Genomic DNA, 15,176 nt, shown 5'->3' on the forward strand with positions numbered 1-15,176 from the left:
AATACATTGACTCTAAATCATTTAACATCTTTAAATTTTTCTTAAAATATTTTGAATTCCGCCCGCCATGGCTCAATATTTAAGCTTTGACTTATGAACAGGAGGTCACAGTTTGATTCAAGGTCGGGCATGTGCCTAAATTGCAGGATTGATCCCCAGTGTGGGGCTTGCAGGAGGCAGCTGATCATTGATTCTCTCTCATCATTGATGTTTCTATCTCTCCCTTTCCCTTTCTCTCTGAAATCATTAAAAATATATTTTAGCCCTAACTGGTTTGGCTCAGTGGATGGAGCGTCGGCCTGCGGACTGAAGGGTCCCAGGTTCGATTCCGGTCAAGGGCATGTACCTTGGTTGCGGGCACATCCCCAGTAGGGGGCGTGCAGGAGGCAGCTGATGGATGTTTCTCTCTCATCGATGTTTCTAACTCTCTATCCCTCTTCCTTCCTCTCTGTAAAAAAATCAATAAAATATATTTAAAAATACTATATATTTTTTAAAAATTTTTAAATTTCATTTGTGGACTTTAAGCATCCCTGATGTATATATTATCTTTTTTTAAAAAAGTTAAAAATCAGTTAAATGCTTTTGTGTTCCTTTATAGATTTACTGGAGGCCCGATGCATGAAATTCATGCAAAAGTAGGCCTTCCTTCCCCCAGCTGCCAGCACCAGCTTCCTTCTAACACCCGGCACCCAGGCTTCCGGTGTAGCCCCAGCTTCGTCTGGAAGGCAATCTGGTCTAATTAGCATATTACGCTTTTATTATTATAGATATTCAGCTTAAATTGAAACATTCAAATATAGAAATATTAGTGCCTTTGTACATATTATTTTTTAATCGTCTCCCAAAGACATGCTTTTTAAAAATTGATTTTAGAGATAGAGGAAGGCGGAGGGGTGGGGACATCAATGTGAGAGTGGAACATCAATCAGTTGTCTCCCTCACACTTCCCATCTGAGGATCGAACCTGCAACATGGGTATGTGTCCTGACTCGGAATCAAACCCTAACCTTTTAGTGTACAGGACGATGCTCCAACCAACTAAGCCACAGTTGCCAGGGCAGTGCCTTTGTACATTAAATGCATATACCATAATGCTTGAGGTAGATGTGACTAGGGCCCGGCCAGGGAGGAGCCTGCAACTGAGGTATGTGCCCTTGACTGGAACCGAACCTGGACCCTTCAGTCTGCAGGCTGACGCTCTGTCCACTGAGCCAAACCAGCAAGGCTTGAGGTCGTGTTCTCAAGATACAGCACAGAAAGGAGAATGGTAATAGAATTCTAATACATTTATCAAATTTGAGATGTTTTCTTTTTTTATAGTTTTAAGGTAAAACTGAAATTTTTAGTATACGTGCTGCTGAAGCGAGTACTAAAACTGAAATTTAAGAAATACAGTTATTGATCAGATAGCTGCATATAAATTTTATCTCCCTCTCTAGTTGCAAGTTCTTTAAGAGTAGCAAATGAACCTTGTGTCATTCACAAGGGCTAGCTTATAAGGAATTCAGTTGCGTTTGATGAGCTTTATTTCTAGGGGTTTCTTTTATTCTGGCCTAAAAAGATACTTAGTACTATTGTATGTATATTCTGAAAATATACAATACGAATAACCAGTAAAATGTTTGTGATTTTCTTTTTGATTATAATGCAACCGGAACTAACTTAAACATCTTTACATTCTTATTTTTCCCTGTTTAACTAGTAATTTTAAATTAAAGGTGTTGTAAAAGAAATGCTTCATAACTTTTTTCTTTTTGTTTTACCTTGGCTGTCCACCATAGAAAATGTGTTAGTACTGTTTCTGAAAATAATTGTGTTTGCGTGGATTGGGGGTGTAAGTACTCAAGTCCTACGGATTTTGTAGGAGCTTGTTTTCAGTGTACTGTCATGCATTTAAAATTTTTTTCCATGTAGGTTCATACAGCAAAAACTAGAGAGAGCTACTCCAGCTGAGCGACAGATGGTTTTTAATGAAATTTTACAAGCAGCATATCAATTAATGACAGATGTTTTTGGCAACTATGTTATTCAAAAGTTTTTTGAGGTAAGCATCCATACATGTTTGTATATCTATCTAAGTATATGCTCAATACTTAAAAAAGCTCAGGAAATTGGGTAAAAGTCATCTATATATATAAAAGCCTAAGCGACCCTTACGACAACCAGAACAACCAGTCTACCAGTCACTATGATGTGCACTGACCACCAGGGGGCAGACGCTCAACACAGGAGCTGCTCCCTGGTGGTCAGTGCACTCACATAGCCAACCTCCTGTGACCGGCCAACCTCCCTCAGCCCCTCCCCCTGGGCGGCCAGTCCCCCCATCAGTCCCGATCGGGGGTGGGGCCCAGCCAGCCAACCTCCTGTGGGCCCCCGCCCCTCCCCACCAACCAACTTCCCGCAGCCCCTCTACCCAGGTGGCCAACGTCCCATGGCCCCTCCCCCTGGCTGACCAACTTTCCAGGGTCCCTCCCCCAGGCCAGCGGGCCCTCCAATAGGCCATGATCACCAGCCAGGCCAAGGAACCCCACCCATGCACAAATTCGTGCACCGGGCCTCTAGTTTTTACATAAAAATACATGAGCTTGGGTGGGAATATTTGTAAATCATATAAAATAAATATTTTATACCCACACTATTTAAAGAACAACTAAAGTTCAAAAAGACAACTCAATTAAAAAGTGAACAAAGGACTTGAATAGACATGTTTTCTTAGACAATATACAAATGCCAGTAGGTATAGAAAAAGAAGCTCAACATCCTTAGTTATTAGGGAAACATTTCAAAACCACAGTGAGATTTCACTTTACATTTATTAGGATGATTGTAATTTTAAAAATGGAAAATAACAAATGTTGGTGGAGCTGTGAAGAAGTTATAATCCTTGTACATTGTTGGTGGAAATGTAAAATGGGTCAGCTGCTGTGGAAAACAGTTTGGCATTTCCTCAAAAACTAAATATAAAATTGCTATACAACCCAGCAGTTTTGCTCCTAGATATATACAGGATGGGGCAAAGTACATTTATAGTTGTGAATAGGCAAAACAGTTTTTCTTGTATTATTAATTACTGTATTTTCCATATGAACAACTGTAAACCTACTTTTGCCCCACACTGTATATACCCAAAGAATTGAAAACAAGGTCTCAAACACTAAGTTTTCATTTCAGTATTATACGGAATAGCCAGAAGGTGGAAACAACCCAAATGTCCAACAGATAAATATATGGGCCTACCTTAAAATGGAATGTTAATATTAATCCTGATTAATATCTGAAAATATAAAGCATTGGGAGTAACTCTTAGATGAAGCAGTAAATAATAGGATAGTCTTTACTTGGATTTGTTAGATATTATCTTTCCTACATAATAAAAGGCTAATATGCAAATTGTCCCCTCAACCAGGTGTTCGACCAGGGTGCAGTGCCAACTGGCCAACCACCCAGGCCCCTCCCCCCAGCTGGCCCTGCTCAATCTGATCTATCGGGGCAGGCCAGCCAGACCCCACCCGTACACAAATTCGTACACCAGACCTCTAGTTTATTTTATAATTTATATAATTAGTTTATAATTAAACATCTGTGTTGTAGTTTATGTTAGAATATAGTTGAGAATTAACTAGTCTGAATGTATGGCTCAGATTTATTATATTAAAGATGAGGGCTGTTGGTTTGAAATGAAAAGTGAAGGTGTATGTTAATAACAGAAATTTTTGACCCCAGAGCAAGTAATACACTTACCATTTTAAGCATCTCTGGGTCTGTCTTAGTTAACTTTTACCTAAATGCCTCCTCCCTTCACAATACCTATTTTAAAAGTCGATTCAATAGGCTACAAACAGTGGGTTATTTAAGTTTAGCAAAGTAGCATTATGGTCACTTTTTAATAATATTATTTTCCTCTCTGTCAGTTTGGGAGTTTGGATCAAAAATTAGCCCTGGCTACTCGTATTCGTGGTCATGTTCTACCCTTGGCCTTGCAGATGTATGGCTGCCGTGTTATTCAGAAAGCATTAGAGTCTATTTCATCTGATCAACAGGTAATTGTAAGTTAAGACAAAATTTTTGTATTTTTTCAGTTTTTAAATTACCTTTTTTATCATACAGTAATCTTGGAGTGAAATATTACATGTTTCCAGTTAGACTAAAAGATTTTTAAACTGTCTTAACAGTAAGTTATTAGTTAAAAGTTATACAGCAGCCCCAGCTGGTTTGGCTCAGTGGATAAAGCGTTGGCCTGCGGACTGAAGGTCCCAGGTTCGATTCCAGTCAAGGGCACATGCCTAGGCTGTGGGCTCAATCCCCAGTGGGGGACATGCAGGAGGCGGCCAATCAATGATTGTCTCTCATCATTGATGTTTCTCTCTCTCTCTCTCTCCCTCTCCTTTTCTCTCTGAAATCAATAAAATTATATTTTTTTAAAAAGTTATACAACAGATCTTTGCTCTGCCCTCTATTTTCTTCATCATTTCATCTCTTTCATGAATATATTTTATTACCTACTGTGTGATAAGCAGAGTGCTAGACAGTGGGTGTTTTTGCTATCACTTGCTTATTTGATTTTCTGTCATATCGGGAATACATTTTACTATTTCCAATGTTTATTTGGATTATATTTATACTTCTATCATAAGAATGAAGTTTTTATAAATCTCACTCAACAGGAAAAGTAACCTAAGAATTAACAAGATTTATAATTCTTTAAAAGAAGATACATATATATTAAATGGGAAATATACCATGTCAAGTTATTTTAAGTTTCTTTAATATTTGAAAGTGTAAAACTCTTGGGAGTAAGCTTTACATGAACCAGTTAATGAATAATGGTATTTTTTTTGAAATATATATATATATATATATATATGTATGTATTTTTTATTGATTTCAGAGAGGAAGGGAGAGGGAGAGAGAAAGATCAAAACATCAATATGAGAGAGAATCATCTGCACACCCTCTACTGCGAATCGAGCTCGCAACCTAGGCATGTACCCTAACCGGGAATTGAGCCATGACCTCCTGGTTCATAAGTAGACGCTCAATCACTGAGCCATGCTGCTGGACTCATGCATTTAAAATAATTATTTTGGGGAAGAATAGTGCTAAGTAGAGAAAAAGTTCTGAATGAGTTATATTAGTTGTCAGCTGAGAAACATGAGTAGAAGATGTACACAGTGAAGATAGTTTAAATATGGCCAGTTCATCACTAGGTTGTATTTCAGTTAGTATAATTCAAATTATAATCTTGCAAAATGTTTTAGTAATTTTCACCTTATTGGCTTCTGCAAATTATACGTTGTGGGGGAGGGTTAAACTTTCATATGAAAAAAACTGCAAACAAAATTTTTATTATACTTTTGTTCTCATTTCAATATTTGTAATCCTGTTAATGTTGTTTGATGAGGCAGTTATTTAAATGTCATCTTCTCCTGCAGAGTGAAATGGTAAAGGAGCTGGATGGTCATGTACTCAAATGTGTGAAAGATCAGAATGGGAACCATGTTGTACAAAAATGTATTGAATGTGTTCAGCCACAGTCACTACAATTCATCATTGATGCTTTCAAAGGACAAGTAAGAGGTTTTTTTTGGCTTCTACCTAGTTAGCAGGGCATTATTTTAGATTTTGAGTGTTAACACATTTTTTCATAAGTCACAAGATAATTCCCAGTACTTTCACATAAAAAATAGGGGACAGAATAGTGAATGTACACTAATTTCTGCCTCTGTTACAGAGTGAGTCAATACCTTCATTTTTTTTGAAGCTGAGAAATAGAAATATGAGTTTAATTACATTACTTTAAGAAGTAAAGATAACCTCTGTTAGAATTGTACACTAATTTTTTTCAAATTTCTTGGGAGAAGAGTGAGGAAAACTTAAAACTGTATAATAAAAGACAAATATTAATTAGCAACTAATACATTGTAATTAATAGTTTCTAATTACAGTGTGCACTGTCCTCACCCCACAGTACATTTCTCCTCATTATTACATGTCTTTCATCTTCTGTTTAGGTTCCTTTTAATCAAAATATCTGTTAACTCATATTGAGCACCCCATGGATTAATGCAATTTGAAAATCATATTTTTAAATTGAATATGTGTTACAATGGGAAAATCCAAACAAATTTGATGATGTATTAAATGTGAATTCCCCACCATTTTATTTAAATTAATTCAGAGTGTCAGAGAAAGGAAATTTTAATTCTTCCCATTTTTTTAAGGTGTTTGTACTTTCAACTCATCCTTACGGGTGCAGAGTGATCCAGCGCATCCTAGAGCACTGCACTGCAGAGCAGACTGTGCCTGTCTTAGAAGAACTCCACCAACACACTGAGCAGTTGGTCCAGGTATAAGCTCCCTCATAATATGAAATGTTTATATATATATACTTAAATGTTCTGATTTATTTTTTTTAAGGTATAATAATTTTCTTAAGTTAATACACTGTAGAAACACAGTGAAACAAAAGCTAGTGTACTCTCCTGAGTACATATACTGTATTTTTTAGAAAAATGGTTAATATCTTTTTAAAGAATAATAATTCTTAAGGAATGACTTAAAATAAATTTTAAATATCTGTACTTAGGATCAGTATGGCAATTATGTTATTCAGCATGTACTGGAACATGGTCGACCTGAAGACAAGAGCAAAATTGTTTCCGAAATCAGAGGAAAGGTCTTAGCCCTGAGTCAACACAAATTTGCCAGGTATTGCATTATTTTCTAATTCTAAGGATCTTCTTTCAACTCTTTCTTTTTTATTAGTAAGCACAGAAATGCATATAGAACATAACATTGAAATATAATCTTTTCTTTAGTAGAGTCAAAAAGGACATGCACAACATTGCTTTTATTCTTAAAGAATCTACATGACAAATTAGTTTCTATTTCTGAAATCTGTAGTTAGAAAATTATGTCCCCACGACCTCTGAGTAAATGCAAATTTAATTTATTTAGTGCATGTTTGTGAAAGTCTCAAACCTTATTAATAACCTAGTTTCCCCGTTTTAAAATTATAATATTAATTACAATTTAATTTCGATTTTAAGAGACCCATAATTAAACTTGTGGAAGTCCAATATGTGTCCTTCTGTGATATCAATTTGTTTTAAAAGTAATTGTAAGAAAATTACAAGAGATTCCCATCTTGATTCTTCTCTCTTCCAGTGTATTGAGTAAATTCTTGTGTATGTGCTTTAATTTTCAGCAATGTAGTAGAGAAGTGTGTTACTCATGCCTCCCGTGCTGAGAGAGCTTTACTGATTGATGAAGTGTGCTGCCAGAATGACGGTCCTCACAGTGCCTTATACACCATGATGAAGGACCAGTATGCCAATTATGTGATTCAGAAGATGATTGATATGGCTGAACCTGCTCAGAGAAAGATAATCATGCACAAGGTAATATACTTAATAGCTCTGAAAACAGTTGATTCAATTTGTGTGGCTTTAGGCTATGCATCTAATTTCCCTAGGCTTTAATTTTCCTTATCTATGTTATAACTGGGGTGGTGGTGGAATGTATTGATACCCTGATTTTAGGTTAGTATGGTGTACCCTTTATTAAATTTTTAAGGTAATGTGCTCAGTAAAATCAGATTCATTTCTTATCTGTTCATCTACCTTTAGCATTGTTCTTCCCTTCCCCATCTTATTTCAGTATACTTGATTTGCCATTTTACATGGGTCGAACATTGATTTTCTCAATAACGTAATAAATTTTCCAGGGACAGAGTTTATGTTTGTTTGATTGTTTTAAATCAGTTAAGTTGTTTTTTCTCTCTATCTTCTTCCTAGAATCTAATAATTTTGTAAAGACATCAAGTTCCATAGGAAAATCTGTTAAAAAGAACACTGGAGGAAATAATATTTGAATATCTTGATCTTTTTCTAAATTTAGTCATTTAAAAAATGGAACAACATATGTAACCTCTTTGGATTCCTGTTTATATTAAAGAGAAAATGATCTTGTATGATCATAAATATTTTTGGCCTTCTGATTTTTAACATTTTTCAGCTGATGTATTAATTTTCTACCTTTCAGAGAGATAGAAATATCAATGATGAAAGAGAATCATTGATCATTGTATGTCCCCTACTGATACAAGCCCAAACCTGGGCATGTGCCCTGACTGGGAATCGAGGTGACCTGGTTCATAGGTCAAAGCTGTCTGGGCAATTTCTAATATTTTAACTGTAATCAGCAGTGCTTTATATGAATGTCTGCATAAATGTTTTTGTAAGGAAAATATTTAGAGTGGAATTGCTGGTAAAGGTATGTAAACATTTTATATTTTAATAGGTACTGCCAAGTTGCTCTCAGTTTGCACATCTATTTAGTCAGTATATAAAAAGGGTACCTGTTTTACATTTATCTCATAACTACCAATTACTTATAAAGTTCTTGCCTATCTAAATGGGAAGATAATGTTATGATTTCTTTCATTTATATTTTCAAACCTATTAGATTTTGAGTGTTAACACATTTAGTAAGATATTGAACATCTTAAATGTAGTAGCCATCACACATCTGACCATTTGCGTATGTTTTCTGCTTTATTTTGAATTGCGTTTTTGCCCAGCTGTCTCAAGTTGTAAGATTCTGCCTTCCTAGACTGTGGTAGCTCACTAGAGATACTCCCCTGCTGTGCTTAGAGCTCCTCTGCTACTGTGGTAGCTCACTAGAGATACTCCCCTGCTGTGCTTAGAGCTCCTCTGCTACTGTGGTAGCTCACTAGAGATACTCCCCTGCTGTGCTTAGAGCTCCTCTGCTATTCTTTGAAAATCCCAACTATTATTCTAAATTACTTGGCTATGGGGCACTTTTTTTAAGAAATCAGAAACTAAAAGAACATACCTAAGCAGATTATTTGTTTTTCAGATTCGACCTCACATTACTACTTTGCGCAAATACACATATGGGAAGCATATACTGGCCAAGTTGGAAAAATACTATTTGAAAAATAGCCCAGATCTAGGGCCTATTGGAGGACCACCAAATGGAATGCTATAAAGAAAAAAGAGAAAGAAGATAATGTAACCATAACCACGTGAAAAGAACTTTTCTTTTGTGAATTATCAAAACACAACTCAACTATGAATCGTCAAAATTTTTTTTAAAGCAAAACTATTTATTGACTTTATTCATCCATTTGTAAATTTTTTAAGGTTCTTGTGTATATTTGGGGGGTGGGAGTGGTGAATTATAAATGATATTTCGCCCTGAGTGGAGACCTATCAGATTGGATTGCTGGCAAAGCACAGAATGCCTGTATATGATGTAACTGTATCAAAAAAAGCTGTCACATATTTTGTAAATTTTTACCTTGTAAAGCCACAAAAATAGTTTTTAAAGGAAAAAGTACAGTATTCTTTTAATAAACTGGCTTGCAGTCTGGTAGGTCTATGGACCCCATAGCACAACAGGTTTATAGAGATGTATATAGAAATATAGTCATTTTTTTTTTGTCCTTTGTGTGAAGCCTTTTATAACAGATTAACAATCAACTACATAAATATTATTAATATTTTTAAAAAGTTAAGTTGTATTTTGGTAATTCACAATCTATCATGCAAATAAAATTCAGCAAGTAAGATAAGAATTAAATGATTTGAGATGAAAAGAACTTAACATTATTTACAGTGGATGTGGTTTTAATCAAATACTGCCCTAAAATGTTTCTGGCAATGTACAGAAGTATTGTATATACTTAACATATGTAATTGTTGTAAGAGATAGAAAAAAACAACAAAATCATGGTGACATTTCCATCGAGTTAAGTGCACTAAACGGAAAGTTAAGTCCCATTTTAACTTTTCGGTTTGGTTTGCAATGAGAAAGAGTGGAAATTTGTGTATTGTTTTGCTTATAGAATTACAAGGACATGTTGAGGAAGTGTTGAGCTTTATTTTGCTTTTTCATAGTAGATTTCAGAAAGTGGGAACCAGATAGAGGTGAAAAGGGGGCCACTGAAAAGTGAATTTGATAGCTCAACATTTAAGCATGATTACATATTCAGATAGCCTTTTTTGCTTCCTATAAATATATGCATTGTGTGTGTAGTAATAGATGGTAAGTTTACAATTTGGAAAAGCAAATCTTGTTTCAGTGTTTATTATAAAAGCCTTGCTAATTTAGTAGTAATGCTTTCCTTGGTTGTACAGGTGTACATTTGTAAACCATCATGCTGTAAATGGAATTTGTTTTATCTCTTTGGGAAACATTTGCATTTTAGTGTACATTTATGTCCCTGCCCTCTTTGACCTGGCATATAGTGTTGTATAATGTAAATTTATTTCTCCAAATCAAGAGTGATTTTTTAAAATTTTTTTTATCTTTATATGATTTCAGAAGTATGAACCAACTTTCTTTTTATTATTATGAGAAACATTTTGTTTTATAACATAGTTAATATGGACATGCTAGGATTTGGATCCCTTTCAAGAAGTCAGGGTATTGTGCATAATAGAAAGTATTGGACTGAGATATTTGGTTAACATGGAGGCCAATGCTTTTTCCATCTTATTAAATGTGATGTGACTTTTTTCTTTGTACAGAAGAGTACTGTATTTTTGGATAGCCTACTCCCAAGTAAGAGCAAATCTGTATGATAACATTTTTTTCTCTGGACATAAGACATAACAGTAACATGATGTACATTTACAAGCGGCCTTATGTACATTTCCCAACAATCTTTTTAAGGCAAAATTGTGACCATATGTGTATAATTAAAATCGTTTTTAATCCTTTGCCTATGAAAATATTTTGGAAAAAAACTTGCTTTGTATATTCAGTTTCTGAAAGATAAAGAAAGTGCTTTGTATTTTGTTGAAGTCAGTATTTTGTATAAAACATTTATGTTGACCCACTTATGTTTAGTGCTGAAAACTAATGAACCATGCTATCTCTTTAGATGGAACATGTAAGGGATTTTTACTAGGAAGTCTGCAGAAGAAAAGCAATCTTCTGAGCACAATATTGAATATAAAGGTTTTATCACTGAGCTGCTCATATCATGAACCTAAAAATAATGGCATGAAGTTTGGGATGCCAGGCATACTTTTTCATATTTTATTTGAGTTGCTCTTGTTTTTTTAACCCAACATTCCATGTTGAGGCCATTAAATCCAACCACTTGTCACTGTCACTTCTCAGAGTCACACTGGTTCATCACGTCCCAGTCACAGTGGCAGTGCTTCCCCTGCGAAGCTGCTCTCCCACCTTCTTGCCTTTGTTTTGCCAGCCTTAGTGTCTTGGCGCCGCGTCCAATTTTTGTTCCCAGTATCAATCAGCTCATGGTTTTAGGATCCAAGTTGTCCTTGTTGGAGATTGGTAGTGACTTTCTTGGATTTGCACAGTTGAATTCCTGATTTCCCTTTATCCGTAGCCTCTGTTGGCACAGGCAGTTACCTCTGCAAATGAGGAAAGTCCTAGAGACGAGCACATTGGGAAGCAACCCTCTTCTGGGGTCCTGAGGGTCCCCTGTGTCCTGACAACCTAATCGTCCCAGTACTTGGGGCCTGTTCTAGAAAAGGATGTGTCATGGTAGACATGGTGTGGTCTGCCATTGTTGGTACCCACCCGGGATTTCACTTTTAATAAAAGTTGGCATGGAACTTTGACAAAATCTGAAAATGGCTTTTCAGAATAAAGGAACTTAACTGGGCAGAGCCACTGAGGCTTCACTCTTGAGTGTCTCCTTTCAACATGGATTGTTTCTGGACCAGTTTGTCTTAAGTCCTGGCTCTTATTGGTTCATATGAAATAATGTTATCTTCACTTCTTTGTATATTATGTATAAATTAGAAAATGAAAAATGTGTGAATAACATTGTATGAAATAAATCTGGTCTTGTGTTTTTCTCTAGATAAATACCCCTTTGTACCTCAGTTTAATTCAGATTGCCCGTTCAAGTTTACTCTGACTTAAGGAAAACAAAAGATATTTTTATTGCATGACCACCAGTCTGGAGCAACTGATCCCTCTCATGGTATCAGTCCTCTCTTTTGATCAATTTCAGGATTTCTGTCCAATTACATAGAGTGATTATATATTTTGGGTTTGTGAACTCAGAAGTTCAGTGCTTTACCCCAGGGCAGTACTAGTTCTAAATCCTCATTGATCTTAAGAATTGAGAATAAAGATACCTAGAACCTAATTCACAACTAATGCTAATGCTATTTCCCTTTTCCTATCCCTTCTATAGCTATTTAAAGTAAAAACCGCACGTAATTTGATAGCATCCAAAATGGAGGTTACATACAAGGGAAAAGGAATTTTCATTGTACACATTGTTTATCCTCAGTTTTCATGTTACCTTGATTTGGCTCTATTCTGAGCTGCAATCAACCCTTATTAAATTGTTGACCTACCCCAGTTCGTAATGATGAAATTAAAGATTCTCAAAAGGAAGTCAATAATATATCCTCCCACTCTTTGCTTAGTAACCTAAACGTGGTATTATTCTTGCCCTCGCGATTGGTTTCTCAGGTTTAGGGGGAGGGCAGAGAAACCCCTAAGGAGCACTATTCACCGTCTACCATACTTAGGAGGATCTGACTAACATATCTGAGGGGGAGCTGGTGCCCCGACTTGCAGTAAATTCATCTATGAAAACGGGTGAGAAGGAATGGAGTTCTGTGGCATCCAGTGCTCCCAAGGAGGGAGGCAGGCAGGCCTAGCTTGGGCCCTGAGGAATCTGGGCAAACAACCCTCTAGGCCAGTGATAGTGAACCTTTTGAGCTCGGCATGTCAGCATTTTGAAAAACCCTAACTTAACTCTGGTGCCGTGTCACTTATAGAAATTTTTTGATATTTGCAACCATAGTAAAACAAAGACTTAGATTTTTGGTATTTATTTTATATATTTAAATGCCATTTAACAAAAATCAACCAAAAGAGTTTGCATGTCACCTCTGACACACGTGTCATAGGTTTGCCGTCACTGCTCTAGGCCTTTAAGTTACCTGTGAAGGAGGAATAATATCCTGACTTCCCATAGAACATTGGGTCTGAGGGATACTTGATGCCAAGAACCTAACAGCTACAGTATAATAATAAAAGCATAATGTGCTAATTAGACTGGATGACCTTCCGGACAAAGCTAGGGCTGCGAAGGAAGCCGGTGCCAGCAGCTGGGGGATGTAAGGCCTACTCTTGCACGAATTTCATGCATCAGGCCTCTAGTCCTATGTAATAAAAGGCTAACATGCAAATTGACATCACTATGATGTGCACTGACCACTGGGACAGACAATGCAGGAGATGCCCCCTGGTGGTCAGTGTGCTCCCACAGGGGGAGCGCCACTGAGCCAGAAGCTAAGCTCACGCCTGGCAAGCACAGTGGCGGTGGCAGGAGCCTCTCCCACCGCAGCAGCGCTAATGATGTCCAACTGACGGCTTAGGCCCACTCCCCAGACATCCCCGAAGGGCTCCCGGACTGCAAGACGGACTGCAAGACGGCACAGGCTTGGCTGAGGGGACTCTCCCCTGCGGCCCCCCCCCCCCTGCACAAATTTCATGCACCGGGCCTCTAGTAGATCATACAAGCTTAAAATTTTTGTTGAACTTTACTACCTCCGAGTTCTGTAGACAATTTCTTTTACATTCCAGTGATAGAAATTTTTTTCCTAGTTATTTACCAGGCTCTTAAGCCAAATGAAGTTGCCCTGTATTCTACTTGGTAATTGAGGAATTTGCTAAACTAACATTAGTTCAAATTTTGTTGGACATCAGGGTGTAATGCATCAGTTTGGACCCTGGAATTAGAATGCCCAGGTTCCAAACCCTTTCGCTTTTACTTTACTAGGCAAACAGTTTTATTTTTCAGCCTTAGTTTCCTGGTGGTGTCCGAAAGGGAAATGATACCCACCTCCTAAAATTGTGAGGGTTACCTGAGAATATGTGACACACAGGCCCAGTGAGGACTCTGACTCCTGCTGTAGTGAGTTAACGAAAGAGTTTTGTGGTTGTTTTTTTTTTTAATTTGCCTACATAACCGCCTCAAAACATTTGGTTTGGAGCTCCTTTATGTTTCTGCAAACAAGCTCTTGATCAAAGTTGCAGAAAAATCACTGACTCGGTAGGAAAACTATGGAAGATATGATTAAGTAACTTTACAGCATTTTAGTATTTTTTCTTGGTTCTAATATAAGTAATAGAAGCTCTGCTCAGAGGTATCCGGCTGCCATAATGGATATGACAAGGAAATTGAAAGCAGCGTGGTGGAGCTACACACACGCACGCACGCGCGCACACACACACACACACCTGCGCCACTGGAAAAGCATGTGAGACCCAGAAGCTGCTGAAATGTCATGGAAGTCAGACTGGTCAGGACATCGCTTGGTTTCTGCCATTCCGCACAGCCAGCCCTTGCGTCCTTTCCGCTGAGCAGTGTGAGCGGGCGCCCCCTCTATTGTGTGGTTATACTTCAGTGAAAGAGTTCTGCCAACAAATCAATGTTTTGCTGGTTAAAGAGCCACCGTGGATCCTTGGTAGGTGTCTGCCTTGAGAGTTGAGCCATAGTGATAGCCAAGTGGGGAAATTTAGAAAGCTGGATTATGTGCAATTCCCTTAAGGAAATCTCCTTTAAAAAAAAAAAAAGAAATGTTACTGGTTTGAGAGGGAGAGAGAGAAGCATCGATGCATCAACACAGTTGGCTGCCTCCTGCAGGCTCTCTGCTGGGGATCAATCCCAGAAACCCAAGCATGTGCCCTGACCGGGAATCGAACCGGGGACCTTTTGGTACATGGGTTGACATTCAACCACTGAGCCACACGGCCCAGCAAAAGTGTCCTTTTAAGCACAGTGAGAGCAAATGTCTACAGGCCAAATGCAGAACCTCGGGCTACCAGTGTGCAGCCTCCGCCGAATACAGTCTCAGTGAGGGAATCTAGCTGAGGAGTGAATTTGCACAGGTCCTGAGGCTGGAGGTAAAGCTCACCTCACACAGGCACCTGCTCCTGCATGACATCACGCCTTTTACAGCCTGGCGACTGAGAGCTCAGGAATCCCTTCGGAACCCACTCCGGAGTCTCCTGGGGGCTTGAGATTGCCTAACTTCTCTAAGAATTATTTCTATTTCCCTGGTCTGATGCCAGGTAAAGTGCATTATTTCACTTAATCGCCACAATCTGAGTTCAGACCTTTTCAGGGATTTCCCCCAGGTTGT

At 37.6% G+C, this 15,176-nt stretch overlaps 1 protein-coding gene across 13 annotated transcripts in view; it reads left to right on the forward strand.

Annotated features, from left to right (window-relative positions):
- PUM2 (pumilio RNA binding family member 2) overlaps positions 1 to 11,874 on the forward strand; it is a 67,888-nt gene extending 56,014 nt beyond the window's left edge. For 8 of the 13 annotated variants that reach the window (XM_036335249.1, XM_036335257.1, XM_036335253.1 and 5 more), the window contains 7 exons: positions 1,918 to 2,047; positions 3,915 to 4,049; positions 5,436 to 5,573; positions 6,225 to 6,350; positions 6,590 to 6,711; positions 7,211 to 7,403; positions 8,884 to 11,874. In XM_036335249.1, coding sequence (XP_036191142.1) covers positions 1,918 to 2,047; positions 3,915 to 4,049; positions 5,436 to 5,573; positions 6,225 to 6,350; positions 6,590 to 6,711; positions 7,211 to 7,403; positions 8,884 to 9,015 — 976 coding nt within the window. In that variant the 3' untranslated portion in view covers positions 9,016 to 11,874. Of the gene's footprint in view, positions 1 to 1,917; positions 2,048 to 3,914; positions 4,050 to 5,435; positions 5,574 to 6,224; positions 6,351 to 6,589; positions 6,712 to 7,210; positions 7,404 to 7,799; positions 8,852 to 8,883 lie in introns of those variants that run through there. The other 5 variants (XM_036335256.1, XM_036335259.1, XM_036335252.1 and 2 more) reach the window with 2 other exon arrangements.
- Positions 11,875 to 15,176: the final 3,302 nt, after the last annotated feature.

The sequence above is a fragment of the Myotis myotis genome, unplaced genomic scaffold, assembly GCF_014108235.1.
Source record: "Myotis myotis isolate mMyoMyo1 unplaced genomic scaffold, mMyoMyo1.p scaffold_m19_p_14, whole genome shotgun sequence".
Taxonomy (NCBI): domain Eukaryota; kingdom Metazoa; phylum Chordata; class Mammalia; order Chiroptera; family Vespertilionidae; genus Myotis; species Myotis myotis.